Source organism: Phragmites australis, chromosome 3, assembly GCF_958298935.1.
Source record: "Phragmites australis chromosome 3, lpPhrAust1.1, whole genome shotgun sequence".
NCBI classification, from domain to species: Eukaryota; Viridiplantae; Streptophyta; class Magnoliopsida; order Poales; family Poaceae; genus Phragmites; species Phragmites australis.
In genome coordinates, this window is record NC_084923.1 from 9149075 (window position 1) to 9171842 (window position 22768).

At 40.7% G+C, this 22768-nt stretch overlaps 3 protein-coding genes and 1 pseudogene across 3 annotated transcripts; 2 read left to right on the forward strand and 2 right to left on the reverse strand.

Moving 5' to 3' along the window:
• Positions 1 to 7593: 7593 nt before the first annotated feature.
• On the forward strand, positions 7594 to 10927 carry LOC133911984 (protein GID8 homolog). Its single transcript, XM_062354501.1, has 5 exons — positions 7594 to 8001; positions 8084 to 8190; positions 9296 to 9427; positions 9552 to 9708; positions 10528 to 10927. The coding sequence occupies exons 1-5, from the start codon at positions 7782 to 7784 to the stop codon at positions 10647 to 10649; spliced, it is 738 nt and encodes a 245-aa protein (XP_062210485.1). The 5' UTR covers positions 7594 to 7781; the 3' UTR covers positions 10650 to 10927.
• Positions 10928 to 11816: 889 nt separating this feature from the next.
• Positions 11817 to 13088, reverse strand: LOC133910478 (uncharacterized; annotated as a pseudogene).
• Positions 13089 to 14397: 1309 nt separating this feature from the next.
• Positions 14398 to 16943, forward strand: LOC133911985 (pentatricopeptide repeat-containing protein At4g37170). The gene has a single exon (XM_062354502.1). The coding sequence runs from the start codon at positions 14490 to 14492 to the stop codon at positions 16398 to 16400; it is 1911 nt and encodes a 636-aa protein (XP_062210486.1). The 5' UTR covers positions 14398 to 14489; the 3' UTR covers positions 16401 to 16943.
• A 46-nt stretch (positions 16944 to 16989) lies between these two features.
• On the reverse strand, positions 16990 to 21340 carry LOC133911986 (protein NRT1/ PTR FAMILY 8.3-like). Its single transcript, XM_062354503.1, has 5 exons — positions 20954 to 21340; positions 20406 to 20505; positions 19269 to 19486; positions 18386 to 18942; positions 16990 to 17942 (listed from the first exon to the last, which is right to left on the reverse strand). Exons 1-5 carry the CDS (start codon positions 21032 to 21034, stop codon positions 17120 to 17122), a joined length of 1779 nt encoding a protein of 592 aa, XP_062210487.1. The 5' UTR covers positions 21035 to 21340; the 3' UTR covers positions 16990 to 17119.
• Between the last annotated feature and the right edge of the window lie 1428 nt (positions 21341 to 22768).

Genomic DNA, 22768 nt, shown 5'->3' on the forward strand with positions numbered 1-22768 from the left:
AAAATTGATGGAGCAACAAGTTGAAAAGTTGTAGGATGATACTTTCAATGAGGTTAAACCAATGCAACCCGTGAAGAAATTATGAAATCCAAATCTAGATGCTAAAATAGCTCCTATAACAGTCCTTTCACCGACAACAACGCCGAAGCCTATACAAGGTGACAGGGAAGATGAAGAATTGCTTGATTATGGTGATTCACCAGTGCATACTAATGATGCTTCACTGATCGAAGGTATGAATATCAATATAGTTTTTATGTTACCTTAGGATTTTTCGTGCTATGGATGAAGGTAACAATTGGACTTGGGGTCAAAAGAAGCTATTTTTGAGAAGCAAAAGGAGACAGATCGGCACTTGAAATATAAAGAGCCATATTAATGGGAAGCTAATTTCAAGAATGCTTGTTGATGGTGAGGTTGCAGTTAATTTGATGCCATACTCAATTTTCAAAAACTTGTTAGAAATGATGGATTAATGAAGACTCACTTGGTGCTCAATAGATTTGTGGGTGATTCTAACGAGGCCAAAAGTGTTATCTCTATGGAGCTCAATATTGGAAGTAAGATGTTATATACCACCTTTTTTGTCGTTGAGGTGCAAGGCAATTATAATATTATTTTTGGATACAATTGGATTCGTGTAAACAGTTGTGTTCCATCTATCTTGCATCCGTTTTTAATTTAATAGGTGGATGATGATGTGAAAAAAATACATGCAGATACTTCGGCCGATTGAAGATATGGTGATACTAAATGCTTATCAGGTCTTGATCTTTTAGATTATGATTCTCTTTGTGTCTCTAAGGTTGGATTTATGCCTGTGGTTATGAAGCCGATTTGTGATAATCGGTTAAATGATGTAGTGTATCAATAAGTAGAGACACGAATTTAGAGTGGCTACACAAGCGTATGAAGCCGTTTAAATAAAAATGATATTTGTGAAGCAATTGAAGACTTAGATGAGTTAGATAAATTAGGTCAAAGGTTTTTGTCAGCCAATCCATTAGAAGATGTTGATATAAATGATGGTATTCTACCAAATCCGACGTTTATAAACAAAAATATAAAAGCTGATTACAAGACTAAAGTAATCGAGTTACTCAAATAATACATCGATTGTTTTTCTTAGAAGTATCATGAGATGCCAGAGCTTGATCGAGAGTTGGTAGAGCATCGATTACCTATTAAAGCGGAATTTAGGCCGTATAAATAACCACCTAGAAAGTTTAATCCTAATATATATGATCGGATGAAAGAAGAGATAGATTGATTATTAAAAGTTGGATTTATTAGGCTATGTATGAGAAGAAGAGTAGCAGTAAGTTGCGAGTTTGCATTGATTTTAGAGATTTGAATGAATCTATTCCTGAAGATGAGTATCTTATGCCTATAGCCGATATGTTGATTAATGATGCTTCAGGATATAGAATAATTAGTTTTCTTAATGGTAATGCCGGTTATAATCAAGTTTTTATGGTCAAGAAAGATATGTCTAAAGCAGTTTTTCGTTATCCTGGTTTTGTTGGTTTATTTAAGTGGGTGGTTATGATATTTGGGTTGAAAAATACTAGTGCTACTTACCAAAGGGCTATGAATTTAATTTTTTATGATTTTCTTGGTGTCATATTAGAGGTATATATTGATGACATAGTTGTTAAATTGGATGTCGATGATTCTCATTTAGTCCATTTATGATTAGCCTTTAAAAGGATGTGTCGCTATGATATGAAAATGAATCCACTCAAATGTGCTTTTGGTGTGCTGTCATATCCCAAGACGCTAATCACATGATTAAGCATGCATAATCATCATGATATGATTTTTATACGTATTCATTTGATAATTTGAGTTTTAAATGTGTTCAAAATACTTGGAGTTGGCCTAGAGCTCTTTAGGAAGACCCTAAATACTTTGGAGAGAAGGAGAAAAGAAAGAAGAATGAAAAGAGGGGAAGGTTAGATAATTTTAGCAGAAGAACCCTTCTCGTGGTCTTACTAGGTCTCATCGTGGTCTGACCGCCAGGGGCAGCCACGTGGGCTTGCCACGTGGGTATTCCATGGTCTGATCGACACCCTTCGCGGTCTAACTACCAGAGCGCAACAGAGACACCCCTTAAGTGGTCGATCGATCTCTATCTCCCTCCCTCTCTCATTTCACTCTCTCACTCTCTCCCTCCCTAAACCCTAGAGAGAAAAGGTGAGATCCGCTCAACGCTTTCGACGACCGGAGATCGATGGTGGGAACTCTCGCGAGCTCCCCTAAGGACTTCCCCGAGCTTCTTCCCCCTTTACTCCCTGTCGGAGGGGTTTCTTCGCTGTTTCTTCCTCCGCGAGTTCATTCACCCTCCAGGAGTCCAATCGGTGGATCAAAGCTTCTCTGGAGGATTCTGATCCAATACAAAGTTTCTCTACACCGAGGTAAACATCCTCCTATCATTTTTCCATCGTTTCCTAGCCCTAGGCGATCGCTGTTTCAATTTTCGCCGCGAAACCCTGATGAATACTAGGTCTAGATCTCATTTTTAGGGTTTTACGTGTTCGGACCGTGTATGTCATCCGAACAATCATAGAATACATTCCCTTAGTTCTATGGAGTATTTTGGTGCTCTTCGTCATTGAAGGTTTTGCCAGAGTCCTCACCGATGACCCTACGAAGGTGCTACCAGCAGGGTCTGGCGTTTTGACCACCACTAGGGTCGATCTAACCGCTAGAAGATCGGTTCAAAATATCTGAAGTTAGGAGTCAGACTGCCGTTAGGGTCGTCTAACTATTGGTCAGTGGTCTGACCGCCACTTGCACATCGGTCTGACCGCCAGTTGCACGTCGGTCTGACCGCTAGCTATTCAAGGCTATGTGTACTTAGGTTACCTTGTCTGGGGTTTCAAATTTTGGAACCCTAATCTTTTGGCGGTCTTTTGCAAATATTTTCAAAATACGGCGCTCTATTATTATCCAAGCATGCATCATTTACATATTTTTCCATCGTTCATTTGTTTATGCGATGTGTTCTTTTTTCATTTAGAGAGTGTTGCGACGGCAGTTCAAGCGAGTGAAGGTGACGCCGAGCTACCATAGTTTTGTGAGTGCTACACGGGCAATATGAGGTAACCGCCAGAACAGCAAAGGCAAGCATCTAAGCATATTGTACTCTTTTGGTTGAATTGAATAGAGTCTAAATTGATAAGTCATTTCTTAGGTATGTTTGCATGTTTAGCGAGTCTTTGTCGGGCTTATATGGATAGAACCTATGTTGAGTGCATTACTTCTACCTCAAAATTGTTGATTATCCATATCCTTGTCACCTTGGTAACATTGTTGATATCTAACTTAAGAGTTGTTCAAAATGCTTAGCGATGCATAGGTCCTCGGTAGAAGTCGAGCGATGGTTCAACTATTGTTCGTGAGCTTAGGGCTTACTTATTGTTCACAATTATAATGATAATGGTGTGGGACCTATGAGATGTGAGATGAGGTGAGATGTAGGCAATGTTAGGGGTAGGTCGGGAGTAGATCTCGGATGCCATAGATCACTTGCATCGTTTAAGCACCATCCATCGGTGGCGTTGGCTTTAGTACTTTTCGTACAACCACATATTCGGATAATGGATGCATGAACCGAGTATCATACGCCGTGTTGACGCCTTCCGTGCGTCCCTATGATGCGTAAGAAAAATAAATAAGGAGCAAGATGGTGGGAAGCCAGAGGTGTCCGGGACACGCTCGCGGTAACCCTGGTGCCATAGGGGTATATGCAAGTGGATAGTTCCGTGTATGAGAAAGGTTATCTTGGGGGCCAAGAGGATGGACCGGGTTGTCTTGGTAAAGTTGTATCCCTGCAAGGTGTAAGAATAATTTGAATTGTCACGCTCTTGGTCATGAGTATGCTTCTATTCATCCACTTCGGTCATAGAGTTTCCGAATTTGAGGATATGGCATAGTATGTTGCGTTTGGTTGTTGAGGATTATTGATTATATGATATGATTCTTTTTACATTTATGTGCAGGTTGTTGTTGCAGGATAGATGTGCTTTGAGTTAAATATAGATGCTCACACATAGATGTTAGGTTGCTTACGTCTATAAATTTACTTAACCTTGTGGCCTACTACTTGCTATTGGCTTAAATGCATAATCCTTGAAGTCGAGTTATTATATATACCCATTATAAATTAAGTCTTGCGAGTGCCTTCATACTCACACTGCTCTTACAGGTTCTGCCGATGAGGAGGAGCTCGTATCTGGCTATTTCACGCTTGCTAATGTAGGTGACGGGAATGAACAAACTACTCATGTGGCGTGCTTTTGAGTGGAGCCTAAAGGCATATGACTTCACCTAGCTTTGGTGTTAATAGGTGTAATCATTTGCCGCATAATTTCTAGTTTGGTTAGGAGGTAATATATTCTTTATTCTCCTAGCTCCCGTTTGATGTAAATCGTTGTAAATGGTTACATGCTTAAGAACTTGTAATATAATTTATTTACTCGCTCTTTCTTAAGCTTTGTTATGATGTTATATGTTGAAAAGGTATGCGTTCCGATCTGCGGTACAAAACACGTGTTAGGACTACCGGAATTGAATTTTGGTTAATCGTGATAGATGTGATTATGTTATAGATCATTCCTGATGATTAATTAGAATACATTGGATGGTTCCTCACATGTGCTAGCTGGGAAGTTTTTATGTTTTATAATACATGAGAAGGGTATAGAGATAGATCCTACTAAAATAGAGGCTATACAAAAAGTTCAGGCACCTACATGTAAAAGAGATATGCATAAATTTTTGGGTAAGGTAAATTACTTGAGAAAATTTGTATCAAATTTGTCCGAAAAAGTTAGTGCTTTTACATCTATACTTTGGTTAAAGAATGAAACTGGATTTATTTAGATGGCTGAACATCAACTTGCATTTGATGAAATCAAGAGATATTTGTCTACTCCTCTGGTGTTTCGGGCACCTAAAGTCGGATTGCCTTTTCAGCTATACATTGCTACTGGAGAAAATACGATTGGTGCTGTTTTGACACAAGAAATTGATGACAACGAGCACACAATTACTTACTTGAGTCGATGTCTCTTGGAAGCGGAGACGATGTATGTCTTTATTGAAAAATTGTGCTTACCATTGTATTATATTTGCACAAAATTAAGACATTACTTGCTATCTAGTATTTGTGTAACAGCATGTCAAGATGATGTTGTTAAATATATGTTGCAATAGCTGTTCTTAAGTGGTAGAATTGGTAAATTGGCTATGCACTTATAGAATATGATTTAGCTTATGAATCTTCAAAATATATGAAAGGTCAAATTGTAGCTATTTTGTTGTTGACCATCGGATTGATGATAAACATGATTTAGAAGTTAGCTATATATCTATTAAACCATAGAAGCTTTATTTTGATGGTTTGACTTGTGTAGTTAGACAAGGTGTTGGTCTTATCTTTGTTTCACCTAGAGGTGTTGTTTTTGAAACATATTGTCGTTTAGATTATTTTTTAACTAATAATCAAGCCGAATATGAAGCTCTCTTATTATGATAGAAATTTTAAGTTCCATGGATGTGAATAATATAGAAGCTTTTGATGATTTATTGCTAGTTGTACAATAAATTTTCGGTAATTATCAATGTTTCGATGGATCACTAAATAGCTATCTCGATAAATATCTAGATATTATTGTTGTCTTGGATAATTTTGCTATCGATTATGTGTCTAGAGGTGATAATTTTAGAGCTAATAACTTAGCACAACAAATATCTGGTTATCAAGTTGATAGAGGTAAATTCTTTATGATTAAAAGATTGATACTTGAAAACTATCAGACGATCAAATTACATCTGACTTAATCGACAATTAAGTCGATTAAAACCGAAGTAATTTCGGTAGTCCCGATATATGCTTAAAGCCCAAGACAACAACATATACCATTTACAACATTGTTTCATTACAAGATATGAACTGATTATAAAATTTTAACTTTTATTACAGATCTTGTTCTAAGTTCCAGTTTCTACTTAGGGTCTATTTGGTAGATCTCTCTTTGATTCAAATTCTCTGCGAAGAGTGATTCTCTGGAGGAAAATAATTTTGTGACTGAAAATAATTTTGTACATACGGGTTGGAATATGAGCGTCCGCACACCCAGAAACTATTCTTTAACTTATATTTTAGAGGGTATATTTATCCTAATATTTCACTCTTCTTCCCTATTTTCTTTGCCATATTTCCTTTTATGTGCGATGGTTCTTAACATCATGTTTGTTTGTTGCATCAACTCGCCACTATTACAATGCGAATATGTGATCCTTACTTATGGGTAGGGATGAAAACAGGTCAAATTTTTCTGCCTGTTCGATCGTTTGAACTGTTTTAGATGCTAATTAGATCTTGGATATCGGATATCTGAAAGAAATATTGGATCTCAAATATTTGTATTAGATATCGGATTTGAATATAGGAGCTAAATATCCTTCAAATATCAGATATCTAAGTAAAGACTATTTGATAACTATTCGAGCCTATCTTTCAAAGTTTGTAACTTTTTCATACGGAGTCGGATGTAAACGTTCTTTATATGAAAACTATAGCTCTCGACGAGATCTATAAGTTTCTGCCTGATAAATTTTTCATTTGAAGTTATTAATATATTCGAATATTTAATAGAAGCTTCAGCCAGTATATTAAACACTCGTAATTTCTCTGATTTCGCTCTAACATAACTCCTTTTATAGGATTATATTGTTGATTTGCTTGTTGGACCTCCAACATAGTTGATTTTTGATATATAAAATGATCGAATAATCATAATATATATGATATATATGGTTGTTATTTTTATTCAATATCCGAATAAATATTCGTGACTGACATTGACTCGTCACATATTCGATCTGTATTCATGACCAAAATTATCAGTATTCGTATCTCTATTTGACACTATCTATATCTTACTTCGATTTAAAAAAAATATAAGATATAACATAAGATCAATATCCGTATATATCCGATCCGATTACCGATAAACAGAGTTGGTTTTTTATGTCTTTTCTATCCCGTCAAACTACATCACTATGGAATCCAATCATGAATAGGGACCATCAATATTTACATTCCCCTCTCCTGAAACAAAATCGCCGTGGTCGTTAGGAATGTGAAGCAGCGATGAGATGCAGAAATCCAGTATGCTCGTGGACTGTGAATTTGGTTGTAGCAAAAATTGAGTACTTCACTGCTTTACGAGGATGTTTATAAGCCTAAAACAGACCAAACAGGCACCAAAATGGTTTCTTTAATTTATTCTACTCTCTCCGTCCATATATATAAGACGTATTTTAAAATAATAAAACACAAAAGTAAAATTTAATATTCAATTCTTTTACAATATATTATTAAATGCTACAAAATTAACATCATTTTAAAGTCAAATCTAAATACAAATTTATTGATAAATTTTTGTAAATTAAATATAAATATAATTTGACTAATTATTGATCAAACTATATAAAATTTAACTTTTTCAAATAAAAATAAAGGAATACTTTTTTTTATGTACTTGGAGTTGGAGACACTTGCAAGTCACTACTGTCATTAGTGCTGCCGTTCCCCAACTCCCCGACCTCGAGTCCTCGACCCATCTCCTGCTGCTCTTCGTCTTCAACCCCTCCTCCGCGGCGAAATCCTAGCCCGTCACCTCCCCGCCCGTAGCCGCCGGCGTATGGCGACGGCGTGATTGGCCCAGTGGCCCGCCCCCCACCTCCGCCCTTGCCCGCCGCCGCATCTGATGTTCCTCTCCCGCATCGTCCTGCGCGACCTGGACTCCATCTACTCCCCGGCCTCCATGGCGTCCTCGAAGAAGGTGGTGACCCGCGACGAGTGGGAGCGGAAGCTCCGCGACGTCAAGATCCGCAAGGAGGACATGAACCGCCTCGTCATGAACTTCCTCGTCACCGAGGGCTTCGTCGACGCCGCCGACAAGTTCCGCGTCGAGTCCGGCACCCAGCGTATTACACGCTCCCTCTCCTCTCTTCCGCTGGTGAAGCTCCGTGGGGAATTCGTGTGAGTTTCTGGTTTTATTTTTTGTAGCGGAGATTGACCTGGCGACCATCACGGATCGGATGGAGGTTAAGAGGGCGGTGCAGTCGGGGAATGTTCAGGAGGCCATCGAGAAAATAAATGATCTTAACCCCACGGTTAGTTTCTATCGCTGTTCCTGGCAATGCTAGTTCCGGCTTATGTTGAACCTGTCTGGGAATTTGGAATGAAGGAATAGCGACGGCGATGCACATCACATTTAGGTATTTTGCTGTGCGTTGAAGACCGCGAAGTAGCTTATGGTGGTTTGGTTGTATAGTATTAGTTTCCATGCTACCAGGGGGTCTGAGATAAATATGGTCAATTAGAGAAGCACTCAGTTTCTGCTCTGTTTGTGGTCGTCCGTTTTTTCCAGCAATTCAGAGCCTCAACTAGTTTTGGAGTACAGGAATGAAATCTTTTTCCACGGCCCATGTTTGCTACCCAAACTTAGTTGGTGTCTTGTTATGTGTTTGGAGAATAGGCAGGAGTCCCTTCCAGTTATTCTGCTCTTTTGATTAGTTATGCATGTTTGACATACTTGATTGTTCAAATAAGACCTGGAGCTTCCTGCTGGCCAGGTTGCACATCTTTGCAGTTGATAAGAAACAATCGAAAACCTTAATAAGCAGCATCTAATATAGCTTGCACCAATTTCGGAGCCAGGGCCTAGCACTTTGAAACATGACAAAAGCCAACAGTATGTACTATGCATCATTGATTATTTATAAACCTAAGTTGAATATTATGTCTACCCTGTACTGTGAGTGATGAGGATCCAACATGACATCTTTTTCGCAAACATCAGGTACCATACTAGAGCAAATAATTAAATCTTCTGTTTCAGAAAGACATTTTCCACCTTCTTATTACATACTTGGAAATAGTTAACAAAGTTGTGAGAAATATTAGTTTGTCTGAAGATTCTGCTCGTTTATGCATACAACTCAGATAACATAGATGGCTAGCAAAAGTCAGTCAGATTGTACATATGGCTGATTGAAGGTATTATCTCAATGATGTATGCCAGAAGTAGTCAGTAGACTGCTACCCATTCATTGCTCTACCCTCAAGGTCATAAAGATCAGTCATGGTTTTTCATTGTTCTTTGAAACACCAGAATCATATGCATTGTGTGCGAGTGTGTACTTATGAAGGGAGCTCTGTGAAGAAAGCATTCATGGACTTATGGCTCTTTATGCTGACTTGGATGATTATATGCAGATTCTGGATACGAATCCCCAACTATACTTTCATCTTCAGCAACAGAAATTAATAGAGTTGATTCGTCTGGGAAAAATAAATGAAGCTTTGGAGTTTGCTCAAGAAGAGCTTGCACCAAGAGGCGAAGAAAATGTATTTTTTTCTAAATTTACCCTTATTACTTCTTTTAGGTGTCAGGGTTCAAACCTAAATTAATCTGGCATGCAACTGCACTGCTGGTGTGACTTTTGTTCCCCCCACCCCCCCTATTTTGCAGCAAGCATTTCTTGAAGAAATAGAGAAAACTGTAGCACTACTGGTTTTTGAAGATGCAAAAAATTGCCCTTATGGGGAACTGTTGGATGTTTCTCAACGTTTGAAGACTGCAAGTGAAGTTAACGCTGCTATTCTTACAAGCCAAAGTCATGAGAAAGGTTAGTAAGCTATGTACAAGGATATGTAGAAATATGTATGCTCTGATATGTCTGATATCTATTATCTACTTTGACAATTATCTTTAACAGAATCGTACATCAATCGTTGCATGTGTAAATGTCTATGCTTTTAAATAAGTCAAATGTATAGTTGGATAAAGAATTTGAGATTGATGGGAGTGCATCCTAATAATCGAGAAGAAAGGAGGTGGGACTTGGACATACCCATTCTCATATTATACTCTTAGGAGCATTTGGCCTGGGATTTTATCAAAATTATTAAGATTTATAGCTAACAAGTTTATCACAAGGGTATAAAAAATAGATTTTATACCCAACGCTATTAGGTTCCGTCGCTGAAGAAGAAAGGAAATGAAGAATTTTATCACAAGCTCATTTGAATGGGTGCCATTCTGGAATATCTTTATCACAAGAGTACATATAAGGCTTAGCTCTAACATGCATGACGGGTCATCAGTAAGACAGACGAACATGGTCAGACAAAGTAATTATCTATTAGGGGCACACTTATTTTAAATCTTTTGCAATGCACAAATGTAGAGTTGATTAAGTGCATGCTGGATAATATTTTGAAGAATTGTTTTTAAGATTTGCAGAACTGAAACACTGAAATTTGATGTTTTGGACCTAAGTGATTCAATTTAGGTGTTGATCATCATTCGGTACTGTATGATGTAATTAAATTTGTCTTCTTTGTTTAAAATCCGTAAACTGCTACCTTGCTTTCCCTTGTACCAATATGTGACTTTATCACTTCACTGAAGCTCCTTTGTATATACATTTCCCCCAACATGGCAGATCCGAAACTTCCTAGCCTGTTAAAGATGCTGATTTGGACTCAAAATCAACTGGACGAAAAGGCGGCATATCCACGAATCAATAACTTCACCACTGCCGAACTGGAAGATCCATCGATATGAATCTGCTGCTGAGGCGATGATAACTGAGCTTAGGGCTTAGGCACCATGCCCGTCTGGTACCTGCACAAGTCCTGCCCTGGATCTGTGGCCTACAGCGGTTGAGAGCACTGCTTTCTTCAGTGTTTGAGCTCAATGCAATCAATTGATCAGCAAACTTCACCGTGCTGTACCTGTACATGATGTAGAATACGTTTTCGTCCTATTTTAATCAGTGGAAAATATTGGATTTGATTTTTCATGAATACACAAATGTTTTCAGTCAAATTTTATGCCTTCAATTCGAGAGCCTCCTCCTTGCTAAGTGTCGGTATGATGCATCTATGGTATGCAAAGCTCATTTCTTAGCGAGTGTCAGAATCACAAATAGAGATTGGATAATTACCTATTGAATGTCAGAGTTGCTTTAGAGATTACAGATTAGAGAAGCAATTATCCGTGGTAATCTCTACATTCCATGTGCTTTACATGCATTGGATCATAAAACGGGTCATTGCCAGGCTAGTTTTAGCTCGATATCTGAGCGATTTACACCAAACTACTAGTATGCCCGTATGTTGCAACAGAAACTCATGTTCAATACAAAATAATTGTATTTTATCCACTAACCATGTCTGGATCATATGAATTTGTAACAAAAGAATTCTTGTCAAAGTACTATTCAAATTGCAGGGCATTCGGTATAATATTCACTATTATAGATGGACATACGCTAGGTGTGTGTTCATTGAACATTGTTATATTCATGAGTCAGGGAAAACGAATTAGTCTATAACAGTGAGGAGATCTGTAATCATCGTGTCATAACCTCTTGAATCCTCGTGGTCACATCAATATTGTTTAACTGTAGCCATCAATTTGCGAGCATAAGTTGGCCTCTAACCACGCCACTTATTTTTTACTGATGAATCTTGCATGCAAATTTATCCATGCCAATGCATGTCCTACATGAATATTCATAAACTTATACATAGCCAAAGATTAAACTCTTGCTTGCAAATTATACATAACGGAAGACTTAAGTTTGTTTGTGTACATTCCATTATGCTATTTTTTTTTTACTGATGGTAGTAATAGCTCCCGCTCTTCTAAGGGCACTTACCGTCTTAAGTGGGCAGAGAGACGAAACCATATTGGCATCAGTTACCCACGATCGGATAAATTAGCCGCTCAAACATCTTCCAGCTTGAACAAAGATGGCCGCATAGCTAGTCCCCTGATTCCATCGGATTTCTGCTCCTTGATTGAGTTCCATAGCTTCTTCATCCCGTCCCTCTAATGCCTTGTGAACCAGTTCAGATTATCGTAGACGTGCTTAGCAAAGATGTCAATGGCAGTCTGGTCCTGATAAGCAAGAGGGAATTTAACATGATATAAAAACTGTAGCAAATGTTCCTAACACGTGCCACATGATGATTTATCGGAGAACTCAATGTGGTATTCTATAACTTCAGAAGTCTCTTTGATTCGTCCTCATCTGCTTTTCTGTCCAAAGCTGCAATTGTCTTATCTTGAGCTCTTTCATATTTCTTTTACTTGTGCTCAAGGAAATAATCTAAACCAAAAGGATCAGAGGATTCTTCTCTTGATTTTGAGGATGCAGCATGTGTACTATCATCTGGCAGAGAGTTGGAAGCTACAGTTGGAACGCCGTCATCTTCTCTATTCTCTGTTGAGCCAGTTTTGCTCGCGACTGCAAGAGCTACAACTTCATCATTGTCATCCACGGTTGCCATTGGCAGGGCCGAGATGGCACCTTTGATCTTCTCTACAGCCTTTGAGAACTACAAAAATAAAAGCAAGTACATTGATCAAGTATCCCCCAGTTGATGTATTGTGTTATGGGAGATGTGTCTAGCCTGATTGCATATTTACAGCAGACTTCACGTACAACTATAGTATCAATTTCATGCTTGGATTGAGAAAATAAGCAACATGGGCGTTTTAGAAAAAATACACTCACCACAAAATTGTCATCAATAGAAAGATCATTAGCCACCACTGCGTGCAACACCCATATGTTGAACTAATTTTTCTGTTGTTGGTTCAACAACTGCACATAAAGCGCAAGTTGTAGGCGCATCAGGTAGTGACTAGACATAACTGAACAACTATTTTTTTAAGGACAGTACACTTCTGTTATAGGCTAAGCAACATCGAATAGTGTGCGGTAATCTGCTCGTACAGAAGGCTCATTGCATGCTTCCAGTGAAGACATTGCTGCCTCTAGTATAGCATAGAAGTGATTGATTGTCCCAGGCTTAACACTTCCAGCCTTAATAAGCTGCATAGCTTTTTTTTAGGGAACATAAGCTGCAGAGCTAGTTTTGATGCCTTGCTGAATTTCGAAGTATTGCTTATGTGTGACGTTATCTTCTTCATAGCTTCAATTATTTGTGTTTCTAAAGCATCAACAGTTGTTCCGAACCGAAGACATTTCTCAGGAATTGCAAGAAAGTATAAATCTTAGAGCATAATCATGAGCCAAGGAAAATGAGTTTGTTTATTTGTCCCACCACAAGCAATTTGTGAGACTGAGAACATACAGACATTTTATATACTCACACAGGAAAAAACATGTGGAGATAGCTAGCAAGAATCATAATCTTTGTGTAGGTGGATATATACCTAATTTTCCTTCTAGTGCATAAACCTGATACAGGCGAAGTGCTATGCACTTGGTGCTAGCACAGTTGATGGAACTGGGATGAAAACCAAGATGCAGAATTGCTTACATTTACCCATGTGAGTTAAAATTAACCTATTGCCAGTCATCATCTAATGGTCAACACTGTCATCATACTATGCAAACATGTCCAGCACCAAATCGAAACTATGAACCTACTTCGTGAGAAATGCACCATTAGTATGTGCCTCCTTACAAATAACACATCAAAAACTCAGTGAGCAAAGTTTGGTATTGATAACCATAAATTTCACACAGGAACCTCTACATAACTCATCTAAACTGAGTGCAAATTCCTATCATTGTCCTGAACCTTCCGACTGAGTTAAATTAGGCATATATCACTCCAGGCTACATTGTTTTTTTATCTAAAGAATGATAAAAGACTCTTCTTATTCTGGTGCAAAACTAACATCATTACTACTTGAGATTTACAGAAGCCCTAGGGCAGTAGATCAGCCGGGGTAGAGGCGGAGCGTCTAGGGTGGATCTGACTGGAGCGGAGGCGGAACCGATCGGGGCAGAGGTGGATCTGGATGAAGCATGGAGGGCGGTCGGCGGATCTGACCAAGAAGTGGTGGGCGGGCGACGGGGCCGCTCACGAGTGAGCAGAAGAGCTTCGTCGGCGGCCTATCCGGCCAGGGGCGATGGGGAGGGCTCCAGCCGGCAGTGGTAACGGTGTAGCCGTCTTCGAGGACGAGGTTGGCGGCCGCGAGGAGCGAGAGGAGGAGGGGAAGGAGCGCTAGGAGCAAGCGACGGGAGGGTGTAGAGCTCCAGGAGCAGGCGGCTACAATTGAGTTTGGAGAGGAGCGACACGTTCAAGACTCGGAGGGGATACAAAATGATCGTGGACCCGTGAGTGTTGGATGAACTGGACGTTTTAGGTTATCGGATTTGATGAAATCATGCAAGAAGAAGCATGAGCGCTTCATTTTGAAAAAAATAGGGTTTCTACTGTATAGATTGAGTTGAATGAAAAAAATCAGCTATATAGAGATAGAAGGTTATGTAAGCGTAGAAAAGAGTTATATACAAGTATAGATTGGTACGAGCCACACCGTTGCTGCATCCAAACGCCGCTTCTTCCCGCTGTTCATGACTGCAACACCCCCCTTGTCTAATCCAGCGCTACGTCCGTCTCCCCGCGGCAGCCATGCATGCCGTCGCCCTCCGCCTCCCTCCGCATGAAGCCCCCCTCCTTCTCGGTGTCGGTGACCACGGCGTCCCAGCTCCACGACGCCATCGACCGCCTCCTCCCGCTCCTCCGCGCCGACGCCTCCCACGCCCCAGCCGCTCGCGCGCTCGCCGCGGCCGCCGCCGCCTCTCTTCCGCCCTCCACGCTCCTCTCCAACCGCCTCCTGCATCTGCTTTCCTCCCATGCAGCCACCCTGCCCGACGCGCTCGCCCTCCTCTCCTCCCTCCCCCACCCCGATGTATGCTCCTACAACACCCTCGTCGCCGCGCTCTCCCGCTCCCCGCGCGGCCTCGCCTCCGCGCGCGCGCTGTTCGACCAAATGCCCCGCAGGGACCACTTCTCCTGGTCCGCCATCGTCTCCGCCCACGCGCGCCACGGCCAGCCCCACGCTGCGCTCGCGCTCTACAGGCGGATGCTGCGGGAGCCCGGAAGCGCTGGCGCGGACAACCAGTTCACGGCGTCCAGCGCACTCGCCGCGGCCGCGGCCGCCCGGTGCGCCCGCGAGGGGATGGAGCTGCATTGCCACGTGGTCAGGAGGGGGATCGACGCGGACGTCGTCATCTGGAGCGCGCTCGCGGACATGTACGCCAAGTGTGGGCGCGTGGACAACGCTAGGAGCGTGTTCGATCGTATGCCAGTCCGGGATGTCGTCTCTTGGACGGCCATGCTGGAGAGATATTTCGACGCTGGACGTGGTGGCGAAGGCTTCAAGATGTTTGTCCACATGCTGAGGAGTGGTGTTCGACCGAATGAGTTCACCTATGCGGGGGTTCTGCGTGCTTGTGCAGAATTCACCTCCGAGAGACTCGGGAGGCAGGTGCATGGTCGAATGGCAAAGAGCATTATGAGGGACTCATGCTTTGGAGAGAGCGCGCTTTTGCACATGTACTCCAAGTGTGGGGACATGGGGAGCGCAGTGCGTGTCTTTGAGGGGGCACCAAAGCCAGACTTGGTGTCGTGGACGGCTGTGATCTCTGGCTATGCACAGAATGGCCAGCCAGAAGAGGCGTTGCACTACTTCGACATGTTCTTAAGGTCTGGAATCAGGCCTGATCATGTCATGTTTGTTGGTGTTCTGTCTGCATGTGTTCATGCCGGTCTGGTCGATAAAGGTTTGAAGATCTTCCATTTGATAAAGGATGAGTATGGCATTGAGCACACAGCTGATCATTATGCTTGTGTGATTGATCTCCTCAGCCGGTCAGGCCAGTTCGAGCCAGCAGAAGAGATGATTAACAAGATGTCCGTGAAGCCCAACAAGTTCCTATGGGCGTCCTTGCTTGGTGGCTGCCGGATTCACAAGAATGTCCGCCTTGCAAGGTGGGCAGCGGAAGCATTGTTTGAAATAGAACCTGATAATTCAGCAACATATGTTACTCTAGCCAATATTTACGCGTCAGTTGGTCTGTTTGACGAAGTTGAGAATGTGAGAAGGATCATGGAGTCAAATGGCATATCTAAAATGCCGGCCTCAAGTTGGATTGAAGTTGGGAGAAGAGTGCATGTGTTTCTGGTTGGGGATAAAACACATCCTCAAGCTGAGGAAATATATGCGCTTCTGAGGAAGCTGTTTGTGAAAATGAGGGAAGAAGGGTATGTGGCAGACACGGGATCTGTTCTCCATGATGTAGAAGACGAGCAGAAGGAGCAGGACATTGGTTACCACAGTGAGCGGCTTGCTGTTGCTTTTGGGATCATTGCCACTCCGCAGGGTGCTCCTATCAAGGTTTTCAAGAATCTGCGCATTTGTGGGGACTGTCATACCACTATTAAATTCATATCGCAGATTGTGCAGAGAGAGATCATTGTCCGGGACTCTAACAGGTTCCATCACTTCAAGAATGGGAGTTGTTCTTGCAGGGACTATTGGTGACATGTGCTGCATATATAAATGCTTTTGACTTTTGAGATTGGGAAAAACTATCAATAAATTCATGGCTAAGATCAATGTGTAGCAGCCAGAAGGTGTTGATACAAGGTAGTTGACATGTCAGACACTACAAGATATTCAGCTTCTCAGGGTGCCGCTAGGTAAATGGCAACAAGATGACATTTGGACTTTTTTTTTTCTGAACTTGGTAATGCTCTATCTTGGGGAGTAATAAATGCTCGTTTTCGCTTGCTCATTTCCTGCGGATGAGCACAAACATGCAATTGGCAAACAGGAAGGAAGGAGGTGAGGAATTCAAAAAGCAACGAATTCAATTGTCATTGAGACTTAACCTTGCACGTTGTATCTGTTCTGTTAATGTCAGCTTTTATGTATGTTTTCTTTTTTTCTTCTGCTGCTGTAGTTAGTAACAGATCCTGTAAATGAGAACAATAATTTATGGTGATTTGTGGGCGAAAGTCCCATTGCAAATGTTTAATTTTGACCTGTAAATACTGCTGATGTAGTGTTTCACTTTGAATGCAATTAAGGCAAGTGCAACTCAAAAAGGCAGAAAAAACATTTGTACGAATTTCCTCAAGGGCTTCAGAAAGACAGCTGAAGCATCACGTCTTAAACATTCTAGTCTGTACAATTCATTGCATTTGATGAATATGGTATCTGAAATCGCATTACAGGAACTGATTATACATTAAATATAATCACTGGGCTTTCTTATATCTGTATCTCGAAGCACAAACAATGAAAACCATCAAATTCACCAAACTTATCCCTGCAATCAACAAAAAGAACCGGTCAAGATGGCCTTCATTCAGGTTATCAGGGATCCATCCAGGTGATCCTCCTTGAGTTGTAAAGTATGAAACCAGCGTCAGTATGATCGAGCTTATATAGCTTCCCACTGAGACTGTAACAAGCGCAAATGCACTACATAAACTCCTCATGGCATCCGGGCCCTGATCGTAAAAGAACTCAAGTTGACCTATAGCAGTGAACACCTCAGCAGCACCCACCAAGAAATACTGTGGTATTTGCCAAATAATGCTCATCGGAACATCAGCCTTCTCATGAATAAGACCTTCAGACCTGGCAATCTGTAAACGCTTCAACTCTACAAGAGCTGCAGATACCATTGCAAGAACGGACAGGAATAATCCAATTCCTATCCGCTGTAGCTCAGAAAAACCCTTCTCCTTTCCAGTGAACTTTCTAGCTATTGGCACGAGAATGCGGTCATAAAGTGGAACCCAGATGATGACACTGATTACATCGAAAGTTGAGAGGGATGCAGGAGGAATGTTGAAAGATCCAATCCGCTTGTCAAGAACCATGCCCTGCTCTACAAACATAGAAGAGTTTTGGGCATACACAGCACTGAATATGATAGTAGTGGCCCAAATGGGAAACATTCTTATTAGGATCTTCAGTTCTTCCACCTGGGTGACTGTGCAAAGCTTCCATGGGTCTGTAGAAGATTCACTCTTCCCATCAGCAGATGAGATAATGGCAGCCATATCAAGGAACCTATACAAAGCAGAAATAGGTAAAATCTTATTATAGTCACACAACAAAAAGAAAAAAGTCTGTAAATCAGGCTACTTACAGACATAGCATACTTGTCTGACCCTATCCTGAAAATCTAGTTATGTTACATATTTGCACTCAATGCATTTACAAGTTAAACATGATAGGTTGACTACATACAATCAGAAACAACAACAAACTTTTTGTGACTGGAGAGAGCATTAGGTTGTCTGGCCCTATCCATAATTACATATTCTTTTTTGTTGCATTTATGTACTTACTTTCCAGTACACTCAAATTGAAACAGTAAAAGTTTGTGTTGAAGTTCAATGTCTTTATCAGTATTGCATAGAGTCAGTCTTCTAATTGCCCAAGATTCTATAAATGCAGTGGCACATGGATCTAAAAGTAAGGCAGTGATGCTTTACAAAAACAAGAATTACTTGAGTTCATCTGTGTGCTCCAGCTTCCGGCTTCCCTCAATGGCTGAAGTTTGGCCATCAACTTCATATAGAAGAGATACATCATGAGGCACTCCAGCGTGCCACTTAAGGAATGCTGCTACAACCACCTGGCACACTCTTGTGAGTGGGCTCCCACCAGGTTTCTGAAATCTATACATATTTGAGGCTCCAAAGAAGCATGCAATTGCTAATGCCATAGATATAGTAGGAATGGAAAACCCTATCCCCCAACCAGAGTTATCTTGTATCCACACTATGATAGTGCCTGAGATGAATGAACCGATATTTATACAGAAGTAGAACCAATTGAAGAAGGAACCCTTCCTTGGTCTCTCTGCTGGATCAGTGTCATCAAATTGATCAGCTCCAAAGGATGAGGCACAAGGTTTGATACCTCCGGTCCCTAGGGCAATCGTATAGAGGCCAACAAAAAATACGCCATACTGAAGTAAGCTTGCTTCTGGGCAAACAGTTCCTAAGCATGTAGGTGGCCGCAGTGCTGGAACCGATGCTGAAAGTGTTAAAATAGCCAGGCCCTTCAATAAAAAAGGTTATATACTCGATTAAAATATTGTTAGAGGCAAGAGTACAAATTTCACAAAATAAAATTGCAAAGGAATTGTAAATATTGAGATGCTCAAGTTAATATGAATAACACTAAAAGTGTAATCCAGTAGCATACTTGTCCATTATTAATGTTGAACACTAAAATCCAGGTCCAGGTTTCAAATATAAAACTATTCACATATACTAAGTAGCATATATACAACAATATATTTAATTTTTCTTTTCTAGATTAACATATAGTGCATAATGTACTGAAGTATGGTTATAGCTTTGGTGGAAATATCTTTGTACTTACAATAAAATAAATTGATGAGAAAACAGCAATAGTCTGGTACTTTCCCCAGTGAGAATCTGCTAAGACGGCTCCAATGAGAGGAGTGAGATAGCATGTCCCTTGCCAAGTAGTAACACTTCTTGCAGCTTCAAGGTTGCCTAGACGAAGTTGTACTTTCAGATAAGTAACTAGGTTTTTTGCGATTCCATAGTAGGCCAGCCTCTCACAAAACTCGTTCCCTGTCAAAAAAAGAAACAAAATAGGAATGCTGAAACTTGACAAACCTCAACAACAATAAAATATGCAGAAAAAATTTCAATTTGATTTGTAGCATATGCACTGTAGTATTTATGTTATTAAATGTTTTGTACTTTACCTACAAACTTTCTGGCTAATGCTTAATACATGATCTTGCCGATGATTAAAGTTTCACAAAGCTAAGATTCTGTAAGGGTATGTGCAAAGCGCAATGCAGGTGTTTGGAGAGACACATGTAAGGAAATAAGGGTTTGTTTGGCAGAGCTCCCAAAGCAGCTTCCCGGCTGGAATCAGGAGGAGCTCTGCTAAACAGCAGCTTTCAGCTTTTAGTTTCCTGAGTGGAATCCGTGTGAGTGATTATCTGAAATGAATCAGAAGCTGGGGAGCTGAAAAAAACAGCTTCTCCTGATTCACTTCTCGCACAAAATCACTTTCTCCATATAGTTTATTCTAGAGAATCACTTTCAGCCACAAAATCACTTCTCCTGGAGAATTACTCTCCGCAGAGAATTTGAATCAGGGAGAGCTCTACCAAACAGACCCTAAGTTTTTTTCCACATAGGATAAATAAGGTGTGTGTTCTGTAGCATCATGCTTCATTAGACATTGGTGCTTGGCAGGTACCTATGTAGTAGTATCTTAGGTTTGCAAAACTATCAGAGCACCTGTAAGAAGAGGTGGTCGCACTGGAAGTTTGAGCTCATAAATCAATGCTAGCACCTTCATAAGCACTACTTGCATTGTACATGCCATAACAACAATGGATACTTAAAATTGTTTAAGGTAATTATACATCAAAAAAGAAGAATAGTGTCAGTAACAGAATAAGAAAATACCCCACCACAATTAAACATTTTGAGGCAATTTTTTTTATGGTATATGCATCAGTGAAAAAATTACCTAGGATGAAATAAGAAGCTCTCCAATTGCCTGTGGTGTGCTTTGATGCAGGACGCCCCTTGATATCAACAGATCCATCACCTGTGTAATGACCGACATCCTGCTAAAAAAAGCACTTTAAGGAAACGGAAAAGTAGGCAGCCACATCAATTCTCCCAACATGGCCAAAGAGGTTAAAGATTAATAGTACGCGTTTGACAAACCCCTATTGAAATTGACCTCACATTTATTTTGGGCGAGTCGAATTTTCCACATCACTGGTCTGAACTAAGAATTCAGGAGATAGCATCAAACACATACCACACAAAACATGGAGTCGAAAATTCATTCAAAGAAACTAAGGTTATGAACTAACTTATCTTGCAGACTCTGGTTTCAGTTTGACTTTTGACACGGAGGATGGATTCTCCATGCCTCCATTTTTCTTCAACAAAAGAAGAAAAGAAGTGGCTGGCTACGACAGGAACACGAACTAAATCTCATAGGCTGGCTGGGATGGACTGCATAATTGTATTTGAGCCAAAGAGAGGGAAAAGGGGGAATTTTACCTGTGGGAGGAGGGGGAGCGATTCTTGATATCCACCCTCTTCTTGCACCAGCAGTCTCCTCTCCTCTGCTGCTTCGTCCATGGAGACGGAGGGGCCGGAGCCCGAGTCACGGAATCAGCAGGAGCAGATCAAGAAACTGGGCGCCGGCAGTGCTTTTCTCCCATCCGATACCTGACCCAGGGGCCGCAGTGTACTTCACGTCACGATGAATGATTGAATGGAGACAAATTGGTTGGGGTTGCGGACCGCGGAGTTCAGCTCTGGCATTTCTTTCCATTAGAAAAAAGACCTGCTGTGGTGTGTGCATGAAATGCGTTTGTTTTTTCCCTTTTTTCTTCGAAGAACGAAATGCGTGTCTTTGCGTAAATATCCCTGTAACTTTTGTTGCCCTCCAATCAATCCCTAGAGCACTCGCAGCGTGAGGAAGAACCAATTTAGTCAGGATCATAGCAACCCTGTCTCCATTGTTTTGCTCTTCTCCCAGCGATCCAATCTTGTGAGTTGTCACTCGCCGGTTGGTGTTGTAGTTTCTTTAGACCATCTTCAATCATTTTTTTTATATCGTTCTCTTTCCAATTCCTTCTTTATTTTCATTCCCTTTATTTTCTCTTATCTTCAACAACTTCCTTTCGAGGAAATTACGAAGTAAAAGGAGAGGTAATCCCATCATGAAGGGAATGATATTAAGAAACCTTTTGTAACAAAAACCGTAAAGTGAAATTGTTAGGGCGTTGAAGGGAACAAAAATCCCTTCACGACAGAATTTTTATCCCCGAAGTAAAACCGTTAGACATAGTCTTAGGAGTTGGTGTGAATACTTGCACTGCGTCCACTGGCGGACCCATAACTTACATGATGGGCATTCGAATTTTGAATGTAATGAAAAATTAGGCAAAGTTGATTACGTCACAGTATTTTCGAATGTTGTGCAAACATATCACTAGAATTGCTCTTCTCCTAAAATGCAATATTTTATTCTTATGTCTTTAAGACTACTAATATGTACCATTTCATCTATTTTTATGACATATGCACGATATATTGATATGTAGACTATATAGTTGATTTTTTGGGCAAAAATTTGGGCATTCAATTGAATGCCCTTGAATTGAATGGGTCCGCCTCTGGCTGCCTCTACATGTTGCAGTGGATTTCAAAAGACTATAACAAAGCATTCCTGTTTGGTGCTGTGCTTTTGTTATAAGGTCCATGGTTTTCGATGCGGAGGTTGGCTGCCGCAAAATCGAATTAGAGACTGTAAGTGTCCGTATGAAGGATTTCTAATTTCTAACCAAAGGACTAGGAACCATAAATTCTCGTAGGAAATAAACTAGACTCAAATAAAAACTCAATGGTTCAAGGCCAGAGAACAACGACTTCGTGATTAAACTCATGTACATTGATGAAGCAATTAACCAGCTATTTATCGTCAAAAAATGACGGAACCGAAACGAATCAGGACTATATCCGAGTAATACAATGTCTAATTATCTGAGTAGATCCTCGATCTGTATGGCTCAGCACAATTCAAAGATTAATAAAGTTTGAGATTGGGATCTGACTATAATTTCTTGTAATATACGACTCCACCCGCACTATTTTATGGATGTATCTTAGACAACCGTTGTCTGGACCACTGTACATGGCCTAATGTGCTGCTAATACAACATTACATATTTGTAATCACCCTTCACATATCACATATTTGCATGACATATTAGACACATCCAAAATTATAGTATCTACCGTATTACAGGGTGGCAGATTAATCGTTCTGCCCGCAAGCAGCACACAGATCCTGGAAAATATTCTATC